The sequence below is a fragment of the Brassica rapa genome, chromosome A04 (assembly GCF_000309985.2).
Source record: "Brassica rapa cultivar Chiifu-401-42 chromosome A04, CAAS_Brap_v3.01, whole genome shotgun sequence".
Lineage (NCBI taxonomy): Eukaryota > Viridiplantae > Streptophyta > Magnoliopsida > Brassicales > Brassicaceae > Brassica > Brassica rapa.
In genome coordinates, this window is record NC_024798.2 from 18,168,409 (window position 1) to 18,184,583 (window position 16,175).

At 33.0% G+C, this 16,175-nt stretch overlaps 1 protein-coding gene and 1 pseudogene across 1 annotated transcript; both read left to right on the forward strand.

Annotated features, from left to right (window-relative positions):
* Positions 1-8: 8 nt before the first annotated feature.
* LOC103865472 lies at positions 9-2,951 on the forward strand (annotated as a pseudogene).
* Positions 2,952-9,276: 6,325 nt separating this feature from the next.
* Positions 9,277-10,752, forward strand: LOC103865471 (ethylene-responsive transcription factor ERF038). Its single transcript, XM_009143260.3, has one exon. The coding sequence runs from the start codon at positions 9,873-9,875 to the stop codon at positions 10,455-10,457; it is 585 nt and encodes a 194-aa protein (XP_009141508.1). The 5' UTR covers positions 9,277-9,872; the 3' UTR covers positions 10,458-10,752.
* The last annotated feature ends 5,423 nt before the right edge of the window (positions 10,753-16,175 follow it).

Consider the following 16,175-nt stretch of genomic DNA (forward strand, 5'->3'; position numbering starts at 1 on the left):
CGGATAACACTAAGGATTGGATTATCTCTTTCTTTAACTTTTCATCAAAACAAATCTAATTATATAAAAAAATGTTGCTTCTCTCCTGTGATGCCAGCTAGGATCCACATCAGAAAGTCGACTCTTATGCTGTTGACACGTGTCCAACCATCTGGAAACTCTGGGTTTCATTAACTAAATCTCACGGACATCAAAAAGCTCTGGCTGAAACCAAACGCATCGGAATCAAAATTTCGGAATGTCTCACAATGATACGATTTAGCTTTACCAATCAGACATCGACGAGATCGAGAACAAGATGAACGGCGGATTCCAATCAGGTCCCGGAACCATCCTCCCCGCTCTTCCACCGAGCCCGATCCGTCCCTCAGTACCCATCCCATCCTCCTCTCCCTTCGTCCAATCCAGCCTCCCTCCGCTTCCGCCGTCTTCCTCCTCCACCTCCCAGAAAGTGCCGCCCGTTCCAGCCCCTCCATCGCTTCTGCCGGCAGGTAACTTCGGCATCTCGAAAGTTCGAGGACGATCGGTGGGAGCGGGTTCGGGTCTCCGCCGAACACGTTGACGGAGCCGGTGTGTGATACTGTGAAGAGGGATCTGTCGATGATCGTGAGTAATCTGAAGCTGGTGGTGTTTCTGAATCCGAATAGGGAGTTTGTGTTCTGTGAAGGCGCTTAGGGATTGGGATCTGTGAGGACCGCTTTTCTTCATTGTGTTCTTGGGGCTTATGCTTTCATGGTCTCCATCCGTCAAAAAGGTAATCAAAATCTTAGCTTTAAAGTTAAAGGTGGTATCTTTGTTGATTTGGGAGTTTCTCTAGAACGATGCTTAGGCTAAGGCATCCCTAGACAGTGCACTGCTGTTAGCTTTTGATTTAACACAGAGGAATGATTCAGTGAGCAATAAACAACACAATGTGGTGCTCTCTTATATCTTTTACATGCGGAGGATCTCCACCTATATAAAGTTCACCTTTAACACATCCCCACAATTCCTCATAGCTATACATTGGTTTCCGAAGATTTGGTGTATCGCTTACTGTAATGATATCATCTCGCCGTCTTCTCCCTGTAGGTGCATCGCTCATTGTAAATCTCTTTTAATATTCAATATTTATTCTGATGAATTTCGTTGTCAACTCCAAAACGTTGAGCTCTTCTGATTGCTCTCCCTGTTTCAATCGTATTTTATTCTAAGGTGAAACAAGATTGTTCCAAATCCTCTTAGTTTGGTTTCCGACGACTCGGGATCGTTACTTTGACGGAGCCAGTGTTAGCCATTGTGGCAGAAAAACGTGTCGTTGCAGTGCTGACAACTATAGCAGAAGACGACATCCCAAAATATCAGTCATGAGTTTGAGCCGGTGGAACAAAGGTAAATACTTCTGATACTCTAATACATTGCTTATTGTGTACAAGTTTAAGTTTGAATCGATAAATATCAGAGAGGGATATTGAAAACGAATATCTTGCATTTCTCAAAGTATTTTTTTAAGAAAAAGAACAACCTCACCCCATATCTACGTTAATGCAAGCCAATCTTTCCCTGTAAAATTCGAGATGTTCATCGGTGGTGATAATAATGGGTTTTGAGTTAATTGGGTTCTCATCTTCTAGCATATGCATCATCTATTTCATTCCAAGAGACATAAACTATTATTTTCGTTTGGTGCTTTTAATCTTATACGTTTTGCTCCAGATCGATGATTTATACATTCAGTCAAAGGGAGTCTCTAAAATTTTTTATTCATATGCTTTCTGCAGCAAAAGTTCCTGCAGTGCTTTGACCATTAAGATATGTGTTTTGTATTTTTCAGGTCATGGGTTACTGCAAGTACTCCTCTACACAACAGCATCACGAATTGAGGGTTAGAATCCTTCTTTATGTGTACCTGAGATATTAGAAAACAGACGGGTTAGTGAAGCAGCTTAAAGTCTTTACACAAAAACATACTGGATGGAGCCGATGAGCTATCTGTTGCAAAAAAAAACAAGAATTGTGCTCATATATAACAAATTCGATTCAGAGTTGATATTTTTGCATAACTAAATACAGGTGGGGCGGAAGAGAGGTTGGCAGTCTTTAATTATGGGATGTTCTGTGCATTACTAGCCAAATAAAATCTGTGCTGGTACGCCTGTTTGAAGAATTTCTTATCAATAGTGTTAGTGAGGTATGTTATTTTCAGCTAAACTCATGTGGCATTTTCACCTTTCAAAATAAGGAGTTGCAAAGTCAACAACAATTTTCGAATAACAGAGGTAGCAGCGGCAATTGTGGGGATGATTTCTTGACTTTTTGACTTTCATCGATTGTCATGCTCAAGGTACAATTTCTCAGCTGTTTTTATAAGATCCATAGTAATTTATATATTTTTAAATCTGAGGCAGAACATGCATGTGGACTGTTTGTTTTCATCGATTGTCATGCTTTTTTTTTTTTTTTTTTTTTTTTTACTGGTCTTTCCATTGATAAATTGGGAATCATCAACCTAGAGTGAAATAAGACTGTCTTAGGATTGCTAATGCTTATTTTAGATGCAAGTTTATGTTGATTCTAAGGTTTTTGTAGAATGCATACATGGTCTTTAATGAAGTGCCAAAGATAACATGTGCAAGATGAAGCTGAAAAATCCTCAGAAGAGGGATCAAATGCAAGCTAAGCTTCCTGGAGTTCATAGCCCGCAAATCTAGCTAATCCATCTGTTTCACACGTTCTTTAATTGATGCGTGCAAGAAGACCAGCAGTCATGGACTAAGATTCATACTTCTTCTTCTCTATACCATCATATATGCCTTGATAGTTTGAGATTGAACAAGAAATTACGACATTGTTTCATAGTTTAAGAAGAAGAAATATAGTGGTTGGTGACTGTTTTGTAGTTATGATAATGGAATAGATTGGACAGAGCTAGGCTGGTATTGGAGTTGATAAAAAAATTGAATTTTCTTGAAGAAATGCCTCACAAAGACATGGAAGCTGAAAAATGGATAGAAAGCAGAGAGTTGTAGAATTTCAGTAGGCATGACTGGGTATATACTGAAAAGGTCATCTGACTCATAACTTTGGTTATTTTCTTTTACTTGATCAAGTAGTATCGTAAAGGCTAACTACTAAAACGAAGGTATAGCTTGCTTAAATTTGAAATGAGAAATCTCAATATTATTCATATATATGTGCTTCCATCGTATTGGTTCGACTAACATGCACAAAGAACTACATAAGATATATAAGTATATAACTATACGGAGTAAACAATAAAATAATTGAAGAAGTTAAAAAAATGGAAGAAAGAGTTAGTGGAACTCTTTAAATTTCATAAACACAAAACTTTTCAATTTTCTTAAAAATAAAAGTTATAACAATCGTCTGTGCATATAAGTCACTCACAAATGTATTCCTTACCAATTTTTATCACAATTTTAAGTTTTAAATCTTCAACAATGTGGGGGAAGTAACACACTAAAAAACATACATGAGATGAATATATTGAGGACATTTAACATGTAAATAAATAATGCATTTTATTTACTTTTTTTAATGAATTTATTTGAATAAGAGATATAATTTAGTTTTACTTAAAATAATGAGTATTTATATTATCTTTACCTACTAATATTGTAATAAAATATATTATAAATATCAAAAACATATCAGAAAAGTAATAAAAAAATATAAAATAATTAATATATATAACAAATTGAAATATATAATCCGCGCGCGGACCGACCTTTTTTATTTTAAGTGAAATAACACATGTCTACAATTTAACCAATTAAATACTATAATTAGAATTTAATTCATTTTTTTTTTCATTCTGCTCTTCACCTTATATATAATTTCCAATAAAAATAATTGGATACTAAAATTTTTAAATTGTGTGAGCAAAAAGCAATGAATGATTTAAAATTATATATTTTATATTTGTCTATAGCTATTTATATTCTTATAATAAATTTTAAAATTTATATATTAAATAAACGTACTAAATATATAATCAAAATTAAAATTAAAACAAAAAACCCGGGCGTAGCCCGGGCCGACCCTAGTATTTAATAAAAATATATAAAACGAAGACTGTGTCGCTAGATTCTAATTTTTAATATTTTTAGTACAGGGATTTTATTTAGTGGTGTTAACATAGGGAATATAATACATTAAAATGTATTTTAAAAAAACAACTAATTGATCTCATTATTATCTTTTAATTGCTGAAAATAGTTAAATTCAGGTCCATTGCAATGCTATTACTTTGCGAAAGTAATTGCGTGCATTTTTTTGGCAAATCGGTAACAACCACCTCAATCAAACATGCTAGAATTGTGTTTGCAGTGGTTCTTTTACTGCAAATAGGCTATAGTCGACTGATTTAAAGTCGACAAGGGCTGAAAAAGTAGCTGACCAATTATCCACAGCCCACGACTGCAATGATGGCAATATGATGTGTAGATGATTCGAGTCTGACTAGTGTTTTAACCAAATATCTATTCAAGTATTGTATATGTCTCTTTTTTTTTAACAACAAATATTGTATATGTCTATTAAAGGAATCAGGATACGTATTCAGTTAAATGCCAAAATCATGGTGTTAACAACCGGACCAGTTACAAAAAGAATATAAAGTATTTTATTTCAAAAATCATGTGAATCAAGGTTGAACATTTCTTTTATTTTTTCTGGATTAATCTGGCATTCTTTTTTTTGAACTGTTCTTGCATCATTCCAAAAATATCACGGGTTTGAAATGGCTTACTCTGAAAATTCAAATAAATCCAATGTTTAAAAAAAAATCAATATTTTTTTTTTCAAAAAGATTGGAATAAGGTATATTCTCTCTTTCTATTCAGAGTTCAAACTTTTTCTTCTGGCATCTGATATATTAGATTAAAGCTGAAATTACACTTTACAAAACACGGGACAAAACCTCTGAATTCCAACGATGAGCACCTCAAACACCAACATGTACAATCAATAAAGCAAAAAGACATCAATCCATCTCAGTTTTAAAGGTCAATCATAGACTCAATCACGAAAAATTAACCCCACACACCAAAGTAATCAAGCAGAGTTCAAACTTATATACAGTAATAATATACAACTAGATTTTGACCCGCCCTTTCAAGGGCGGGTATATTTTTTATTTTATTTTTTTAAAAAATAGATAAGGTATTTATATTTTTTTAAATTATATTTGTGTTTAACATTAATTTATGTGTCCGAGAATATATGTATTTCAAAGATAAAAAAAATTGCTTATGTTAATTAATCTGTAGGAAGAAAGATAATTGATCAATATTATTCAAATATATTATTCAAATATTTAACGTGGTTAGAGTCGTGATATATTTAGATGCAGTTATAAAAATTTTGATTATTTTTTAAATAGGTTCCGTAGAGAAAGTATTATTAGACTAATTATTGGTTTAATAGAATATATTTTAACCATTACCATTAACACAAATATTTGTAATCATATATCAAATAAAATCACATAGCATCGGTCAAAGTTATGAAAACCAGTTTTCAAAAAAAAAAAGTCATGAATACCTTTAATAAAAAAAGCATGACCCATAATTGACTAAGAAAACATAGGTTAAAAACATATACGTTATATTAAAATGAGAATAACTATATGGGGCCAGTTCAAGTTTGGGCAACATGATGGATTTGTCATATGTCAGATGCTTATACGCAAAAAGCTTGTGTATGTGTGGGTGTAATATTAATAATAATAATGATATTATCGATTAGTTAATTGAAGCGATATCTGTGCTTAAGGGTCCCACCACACGGGTTAGTTGAAGGTCCAAAAAGCGTTTGACAATTGTATCCTTAATGAAGGGTATAATCCTCTTTAGAAAACCAATGGCAAAAAGCGTAATATTCCACGGTAGTTTAAGGTTAAAAGATAGGAATGATCCTAAATTAATAATATTGATAAGGGGGCACATACAAATGGGCCGAAAAGCAATAAAATAGAGGCCCATGTTTGCATGAGGAAAAGACTTCACGTTTATAATCCTAAAGATGGCAGATGAAAGCTGCTGATAGATGTTAACTAATGCCCGTCCTCGGGATTTTGTTGATTTGCTTACCATACATTTATCATCTTTTTGTTGATTTGTTTTCTAAATTATTTTGGTTGAGTATGCAGCCGAGGATTGGTTAAATCTTGCTATGGTGCTGGAAGCTTCTAAAGCAAGGGCTTGAGAATGGTTGTTTCTTGAGGTAACAATCTAAGGTTTGAGTATCAAGAACAAGGATTCTCTGAGCTCTTAGCTGATCTTGTTGAGGCCGCTATGGCGCTATTGCCAGTTGATTGTTGTTTCCCAAGTAATAAGCTTCTTCACCAATGTTTTTTATTGACTAATCATGATCACTTTTGCACTTAAACCAGTTCATGGTGGTCCTAGTGTTTGAAAAGTTCATCTAGAAAGTTTAGGGACCATGGTTCAAGTCCTCTCATTATGATTTCAATTAATGTATATACCTTATATAGCAAGAGACCCCGGGTTCTTCTTGTTATCGTGAAATAAAAATCATAATTAGTTAAAATTCACAGGTTTATAGCTAAAATAGAGGGAAATATAAAAAGAAAGGAGTGAAGAATCAGCTGAAGAATCTGTGTAGTCCGTCTCCTTCACAAACACCTTGCGATTTCCTTAGTACAAATCACTTGCCGACCACCAGCTTCACCAAAAGCTGTCGCTGTCGTGAACGCATTTGACTACACAGACCACTATCTTGCCTCTGCGGTGAGCCGCTATGACGGAAACGTTTACCTAAACTGTTCGAGGAACCATTGAAGGATCCACTTTATGACTCTCGGTGGTCCCTGATGGGTACCATGAATACATTTACACCACATACGGTTTCATACACGTACAGTTTTCATAATGTTAATCTCCAGTTTTATAATCGTCAACTCATATGAAGTTCTATGTGGTACCCTTTGTTTTTGCCTTCTGTTTAGTTTTGCTTTTACACTCAGGCTCAGGAGGTGATTAGGGATTTTAACAACCAGTTAATTCTTTTTGTAATGAATGAAGCCATTAAGATTAGTCTATTCATCCTCTTTTCTAAAAGATTTAAGTCGATGTAAGATCATTTAGACTAACAAAATGATTAAATAACTATATTTCATGTTCGAGATTATTTGATCCCTAACCAAACTTACCGAACAACTTTTTCTTATGTGAAAACCATTAACCCACTACTTACCCGTTTATTAGCTTTTTCAACCCATAAAGTTTCAAACGATTTTAAGAACTAGTGGTGCAATTGATAACCGAATTAGGCACTTACATATATTATACATTTAGTTAAATTTCATATACAATTTTTATTGTGATATTAATGTAATTAACCAGCGGTTGTCTTCTTTCTAGATCCTCCAACATTGATAAAAATAAATAATTAAATGGATTCGTATTAATTTCCTTTAAAAAATGTCAGATGGTTAGTAGTGGAAGTCGTTACGACATCCTACTTAAAATTACCTATGACAGCTTACATATGTCTTTAGTCTTGTTTAACACAAGAGCCAATGACGAAAATGAAATGACATCATATATGCATGAAAGTTTGTATAATCTATGTAAATATGCATGAAGCGACGGGATGAGATTCTAAAGTGAACTTTTGCAACATCTTGTGTACTTGGTAGTTGGTAGTATATTTTATCGTCAATTTGGTTTTATTGTTTATAACATCTGATGTACCTTGTAAAAAACTTCTTCTTATGCGGTTGTTTGTTGTAGTCAAATTGATCACTTAAACACACGTTTTGTTCCAGTTTTAATCGCAAAATTGCAAACCTAACTCAGTAGGCCTCTTTCTATGTGTAATAGATATTTTCAACGGCTTCAGACGGTATTTATCCTAATGAAAGCCATATTTATCATGTGTCAAAAGACTCAAAACTAACATTTTTTTTGTGACTTGATTGATTTGCCTTCTTACCTTTCCAACAAATCCGTGGCAGGTAAATCAAAATAAGATTGGACCTCTGGTTGTTTTTAATGCTTTAAACTATTTTCTTTCTCGTTGTGGATCAATTGTAATCGTCAACTTTTCAATCCCTGCAATCGAACGTAAATGCGTATAGTTAATCCTTCATGTAGAAACTCGACAAACATCTCAATAGTTCTTAAGCCATGTGAACATTATTATATTCACCATCAATGACTCGACGTAAAATAATGTATAAAATATGACTCGACTGTAGAAACTCGACAAAATCGGAGAGCATCAAAGTTAGTCGCCAAATATGGATGTTATTAATTTACTTTTATGAAAACCCGTTAACCAATTGTTTTTGAACACAATGCTTTGCGCTTAGCATTTGAGTTGATTAATTTAGTTTGACTCACAGACGAGGCTAAATGCATCATTTAAAAAAAAAACCGCTATGTTGGTGCTCAAAATGTCCAAACGCCGAGCTGTGTATGGATTAATCAGTTCTTAACTAAAAGGAATCACCAAAAATTGTGGGCTAAATTCATCTTAAATTCTCATTCTAGCTTCTGATACTATGATTTATCCGTGTTTGTATCAAATACTACTTAACACATTACCACTTTTTGTCAATCGGAAATCCAAAACATAAATCTATACTATTATTTGCGAAGTAAATTTTCAGAATTGAGCTCTCAAGTTAAAAGCTAGAATGGTTAATATCGTTTATACCTTTAATGAATAAAATGTATAAATAAATTAAAAAATAAAGCAAAATTTTAATTTATTTGATTAGATAATTGATTCAAATTAATAATAGTAAGAATTATCCAAAATCTGAAAATATAATTAAAAAAAGAGATAATTTATATATATATATATATATTGTATTATTATCTAAAAAAGTATTTTAGTGAAAATTTAAAAACATAAATGATATAACTAAATATTAATAAAAAAATTATTAATTATATAATTAAAAACAGAATATTGAGTTATCCAAAAACTAAAAATATAATTAAAAAAGATAATATATTTATATATATTGTATTGTTATCTGAAAGTCTTTTACTAAAAATTTAAAAAAACATAAATTATATAACTAAATATTAATCAAATAATTTTTTTAATTATATAATTAAAAATAGAATATTGAGTTATTTTAAGATTTATTTTAGTATAATGAATATAGTGTACAAAGAACTTTTCAAAAATTTATGAAAATGTTTAAGCCCGCATCACAGACAAAACACCTAGTTAATTATTATCTCTTATCCTACGTATTGTTATTTATCATACCGATATATTTTAATTGTTAATTCAAAATGCATCCAAATCATTATTTCTTAAATGTTTACCAATCAAATATGTATTAAAATATTACAACTAGTTACATCCTAGCATATTTATTTATCTAGTATGTAAATCATCCACTTTTAAAATATATTCATATCAAACTTACAAAATATCATGGTTCCAAACATAGAAGAGCTAGTTTGCTTTTCTATGAGTTCCACTGATATATAGAGAGTGTGTTTTCCTTCTTCTTTTTCACTACTAGAGACTGAAAATCCAAATGTCTATGTACAATGTGTACTGAGTACGTATACATTTATTTATAGACTGAATCCAAATGTCTACGTATAATGTATATTGAATGCGTATACATATATAGACTGAAAATTCCAAAATGGCTACGTATAATGTGTATTGAATACGTATAAACACATTTTAGGTATAGCCTACAAAGGAAAATCAACCTCCAAATTTGGATGTATATAATAACAACTCACACTGACCTATTCTTCTCAAACAAAACCTCTTTTCTACCCTCACACTTAGCCAAGAAACCCAAATCTCTTTCCCTTCTCTTTCATTACACTTAATCTCTTGTATTAAAAGGAAAAAAAAACATATTGATGGATCACTCATCTTCTTCGGAATCACATCCTGACGACTGCCCGAGGATTTTTCAGGACCTTCCGGCGCAGGCGACAGCGGAGAGAACAGTGAATAGTAATAACCCTAAGAAGAAAAGAGTCAAGAAAGACAATGATGAAAAGGCTGTTTCAAAGCCTCCAACTTTTAGAGGAGTGAGAATGCGACAATGGGGTAAGTGGGTCTCCGAGATAAGAGAGCCAAGAAAGAAATCAAGAATCTGGCTCGGTACGTTCTCCACGGCGGAGAAGGCGGCGCGTGCTCACGACGTGGCCGCTTTAGCTATAAAAGGCCGCTCAGCACACCTCAACTTCCCGGAGCTAGCTTACCACTTCCCTAGACCGGCTAGCGCCAACCCTAAAGACATCCAAGCGGCCGCCGCCGCTGCTGCTGCCGTCGCCGTTGATATAGAGGTAGAGACGTCGCTGCCGTCTCCGGCTATGACCGCAATAGCCGATGACGCGTTCTCTGATCTACCTGATCTCTTGCTCGACGTGAACCACAAACTCGACGGCTTTTGGGACAGCTTACCTTACGAAGAACCTTTCTTCACGGGAAGTTACTAGAAAACAAAGATGCTGTCGTCTTGTACGTATTGTATTTTTCTCATGTGAAAACTTTTTGACGTTAAAAAAATTCACCGGTTGATCCAAATTGTATAATTAATGAACGGTTTATGCTTGACTTGTTTTGTTCTCTTTTTTTCTAAAATTTATAAGTGGGAAAATGTGTGACAATGTAAAAAGGTTATGTGTTTTTGTGGAAATGTAGGCGTCAGTGAGTCAGTGACAACTGACAAAGTCCCCATACTCCCATGTTTGTATTCTAGCCCTGTTTTCTCCCTAAAGTTTTTTAGATTTATGTTTCTGACCCCTACATTTAGTTTTAGGTTCTGACATATAGTTCTTTTCTCCAATATATGCATATGAATAGATATGTAGATTTCCTTTCTCTGTAACATTAATGCATCTATCTAATCAAAATAGAAATAAGTTTGTATTTCAACTTATAACGAATAGGCTAGACCATATATTACAAATAGTACCTCTACCGTATTTTTGCTTTTAGAAAATGAAATGGCGTTGTATTTTTGAGCTTAATAGAATGTACGTAGCAGCCAAAGATACGAAAATGTGAAACTGGATGAATTTACCATCCACGAGTTGCTTATTGGAAAAATTATAAATTATCTAACAGTTCCTCTAATTTTATTAGATGATGTTTTAGGATTATACACAAAAGTTAAGAATATAATATTCTACATTTTCTAAACATAAACATCACTAATGATCTACTAATCACAATGCAACCCATAATATAGCAAAGTCATACAGCATAAAAATTAATTTTATACAAAAATTGAATTCATCTAATTTGGAAAAAAATAAATTTAAACTTTATCTAATAAAAAATAAGAAAACAGAGTGAATAATGTTTTGGAAGTTACATGTTTTAACCTATTTTATAAAAAAAAATTTTGAACACATAACCTATTTTATAAATCAATTATATATTTAGTACTTCATCGTAAAAGAATATAAAGGTCTACAGGTTCAAAATCTCTTAATCATCAAAAAGCTAAATTTGGGATAGAACTCTCAAATATTTTATTATTTATATTGATTTTTTCTGTTATTTTCCAGTTTCCTAATTAATTCGATTTTCTACTTCTTCTTTTTTTGCCGTGAGCTTATTGGCGCTTATAAAGTTGGAGATGAATTGACCCATTGGCCCATTTTATTTAATGCTATGTATTCAATGTCCTTTTTGTTGGGACTATTTTCAATTAAAGGCTAATATTTCATAATATTGTTATAGTTTTATTTTTACAATATCTTTTAATTTGTTTTCCATACATTTTCATATTTCAACTGTATAGAAACCAGAAAACGATTCAAGTACTTTCACAAATCTTCGTGAAGGAAAATATCTATTGTTTTTTCAACAAAAATATAAACTCAAAGTAAGGTTTGCGACAAAAAAAATAAACTAGAAATGAAAAAGGTTCCAAAAGACTCAAAGTCATCTTCATAACATAATTCAAAATTTTACAATATAGTTCGGAGTTGGGGGTGGGGGGGGGGGGGGGGGGGGGGGGGTTTATAGACTATTTTGGAGTTTTCTTGCTAACGTGATTTAGATTGAATGATTTGACTGGTAAGTTAAGTTGAATTAGTTATTTTTCTATTAACACGAAGTTAAAATACGAAATAAAACAATAAAAATGTATACAAAATACGTAATATACCATTTTTAATACCACTAGTTAATATCGTTTTTATGATTGGTTAATAAACGATTATGAAGGTTGTTTTATTAATTTGTCCTATATGTAACAGAGGTACGTGCCTTTGTGTTTGGATGTGAGCCGCACGTTGCATCGACATCATGGCGCACGTCAAATCAACATCATCGTCAAATAATGGCAACAGTGTTTGGTAGATTACTGAGGTTTGATTCTTCTTTCCATATGTGTATTCTACGCAGGCCACCATCGGGTTGTTTCATTTATCCTTTTTAAATAATTTCGCTAGACAATTAAATATTGTATAATAATTAGTCGTGTAAAAGTTAAAAAGAGTCCTGTATGTATATGTTTTTTACCATTGTTTTTTTTAATTTAAGCTATTCATATTTAATTGCAAAAAAAAAATATTTACAAGCATAAAACTATTGGGTGGTCTAACCCATAAAAACCCCATTGTTAAAATCCCATATTTTAGATCAGAATAGTAATTTGATAGGCTAAGCCGAGGAAGGCCAGAAGTCAGAGATCAAGGAGTCGCCTCCGTTTCCACCAGTGATATAATTGTCAACGCGAATTACGTTCGATCGAGGCTGAGGAAAAATCCAATTTCCAGCTTTGTTTAGATATGACAGAGAAGCACGTAGGGGGATACCCTGTCTTGAAGACGAAGTAGCTGCAAAATAGTTTTTTAGCGATCTAAGCACTGACCAGTTATCAATCAAGAAGCGACAGTTCACTCCATTCCCAATTCGCAGTTTTATCCAGGTATATACTTTCCCTTGCATCTTGATTAGTTTGTTGGCCAACCAAAAATTTGATGCATTCGTGTTGACTGTCCAATAGTTAGATAAAGAGCTATGTAGAATAATAAAATTTGAAAGATTTCCCACATTGTTTTTGTTTCAGCCATGTAGTTTTTCACCATTGTTTTTTTACCATTGTTTTTGTTTGCTTTTTTTTTGGATAGATTTCTACACTTTTGTTGTTTGTTGCAAGGACGAATAATAAAAAAAATTAGAAAATATTAGATTATAATTTAGATATAGATACAATTCATTTTTATAATATCATGAAACTTACATGGGATATTTTTTTTTTTAATAATTACATGGGATATAACTTCTACATGTCTTATGTCCTATGCATATGTTCCATGGATATATAATTTTTATAAGTAGTTATTGTTTGATACTTGACCCTAGACAGACATAACAAATTACTAATAGATTAAAACTATGATTATTAGTGAAACTAAACATTTGTTTCAAGAAAACAAAGAAAATATGTTCCAATACATTTTTTTTTTTTCCATCAGAAATTTTATTTAAAATAAAGGTCAAGCCCAACCATTACAAAGCCCAAACCACAAGGGGCAACCCTACTCCACACAAACAAAGGCCCATAAGCCCAACAAAAAACGGAAACCCTAGTTCCCAAAACGGAGGCGCCACTCTCACGCACAACCGCTTCGAACCACGCCGGAAAACCGCAACAATCGAGACCCCGGTGCCATCTCCCATGATCGAACCACCGGTACACCCCTAAGCTCAAAAGCTCCACCATCTTCACCGCTAACACCCTCAAGACAGCGATTCTAAACTCGGATAGCATCAATCGCAGAGGAGAGCTAATCCGTCACAATTAAAACACCACCACCGACTAGAAAGCTTAGCGCAAACCATCACCCAGTTACCACCGGGGAGCGTCTATCATCCTCCGACGAGAGCTCCACCAGCCAAACCAACCCGACATCGCTAGAGACTAAAAGAGAAACCTAAAAAACAGAGATAAAAAGACCACTAGCCGGCGGCGCAAGGCACAGAACAACCTTCACGCCCCGGAGACAAGAGCCAGCGACAGCGGAGCAAAGGAAGCCTCCGCCTCCCGGTGACAAAGTCGGCGTCGATGGAGCTCTATAAGCCTCCACCTCCCGGAAAACTAATACTACTCGAAACTACCGGCTTCACCACCCCCATCCTCCACCCGCTCGCGTCGTTGCTCCAGACACAGCGCCTCCACCGGGTCGCCCCCGGAGGTGACGACAACGGACAAGGCCCGGACCAGAGCTCCGACAAGGCGATAGGGGGAGGACAAGTATGAGAAGCTGAAGAAAAGCACTTGGTGAAAGATCAAAGGGCTCCGGCGCCGGCACGCGCGCTCACGCGCCGGCCGGACGTCGGAACCCTCAACCCGATCTGCTTTCTCTCTCTAACTTTTCTCTCTCTCGGTGTGTGTATTTGTCCTCTCAAGTTACTTTTAAATATGTTCCAATACATTAAAGGGTACATTAAAATTACAATTTAAAATATTAAATATCAAGTTGAGTGTTGTTTTAATATATTTATACAGTTTTATTTTAAATTGTTTGTTTAAATTAATTATTAAAATAGTTTAGGACAAGAAAATGTGTATTCGAATCTTACCAGAAAATATGTGTTAGAAAAAGACATTAACATATATCATATTCGACAACATTCTCTCAAAGTTTTTCTTTTGATATATATGGTAAGAAAGCCCTATAAAGGTACGTATATACTTACTAATCAAGTTGAAACATGATGGACGAAGGTACCTTTGGTAGGACGAGTGATTAAACAAGTCAATTTGTTATATTTGTTTGAAAAACATTCATGATTAAAACATATTGATGTGATATATCCAACGATAACGTACACAAGCTGGAGAATCCTAGGTGCAGTGCCGTGCGAAGAGTTTTAGGGGCCTAAGGCAAATTCTAAAAATAAATTTATTTACAGCCGTAATGAAAACAATTTTTTAATATGATATATTATTTTCACCAAATACACAAGTCTAATACTGTAAAAAATAAGTTTATAACGCAAATATATTATATTATGTTATATAGAAAAAAATACATGAATTCAGAAAATGAGTTAATTAATTTTCGTATAAATGTTTTTTTCTTAAATAAGTCTAAACCATTAGACTAGAAATTATTTTAAATTTTGGGGCCTTAAAAATAATCATATTAATTGGGGGCCTGAGGCGAATGCCTTTTTCAATACACTGTAGGCACGCCTCTGCCTAGGTGACTAGATGTCTAGATTCTTATATTCCATCTTTTCTATAACTATATTCTTTTCTCCATTTTGACATACTGGCTGATTATTCAGACAAGTCAATAGTTCGACTATTAACCCGACTCCCGCGACACATTATTCACCGTGATTACTGAATCAACCATATGTAATTTCATGAATTTGAGGTATTTCCAACCCACAATACCATTTTAGTGTAGTTTTAACACTATAAAAGAATCCCAACTATAACACCAAATTTTACATCATTTTGATTTTTATATTATGTTATTATATTGCACAAAAATACATCACAATCAAATGTTTGTTTAAATAAATATTTACTTTTTAAAATTTAATAATATTAAAATAATAAATCAAAATAAACTATTTTAATATATCACATATATTGATTTCATATATTTATTTTATTATTTATATTTATTTTATCACCAAATTTTATTTTATTTAATATTTTATTAATAAAAATAGGTAAATAGTATTTAATATGATAGATAGTAACACGCCAAATTTGATATGGATTGTAACTTACCAACTTTACACTAAAATACTGTAATTTAAGAATTATGTTGGAGAGAATTTAGTGTAAAACATACACTAAAATGATATTTTAGCTTTAGGTTAGAGATAGCCTTAGGCGAAATGATACATCACCTTTATTCCTCAGTCCCACTATTTTTTTTTTTAATTATACTTCTGATCGTATAACTAAATATACATAAGCATACATGATATTTAACAACTTTTCGATGTTATCTTTTATCATGTGCAAATAGAGCGGTCAAATCTGAATAAAAAATATTAATTAAGTAGTCTAAAACTTTAAGTTATAGCTTATAATTTTAAAAGAAACTTAGCACAGAGGCAAAACTACTCTATAGGTATGATTTTAGGGTAGAGTTAGAGTAAATTAAAATAGATGAAAAATGATTTCAGCTAATTTATTCTAATTTCAGTTAATCAAGTGAAATATGATT

Excerpts from the sequence above, each read along its gene's own strand:
- LOC103865471 (XM_009143260.3), top strand. The coding sequence starts at position 9,873 with ATGGATCACTCATCTTCTTCGGAATCACATCCTGACGACTGCCCGAGG.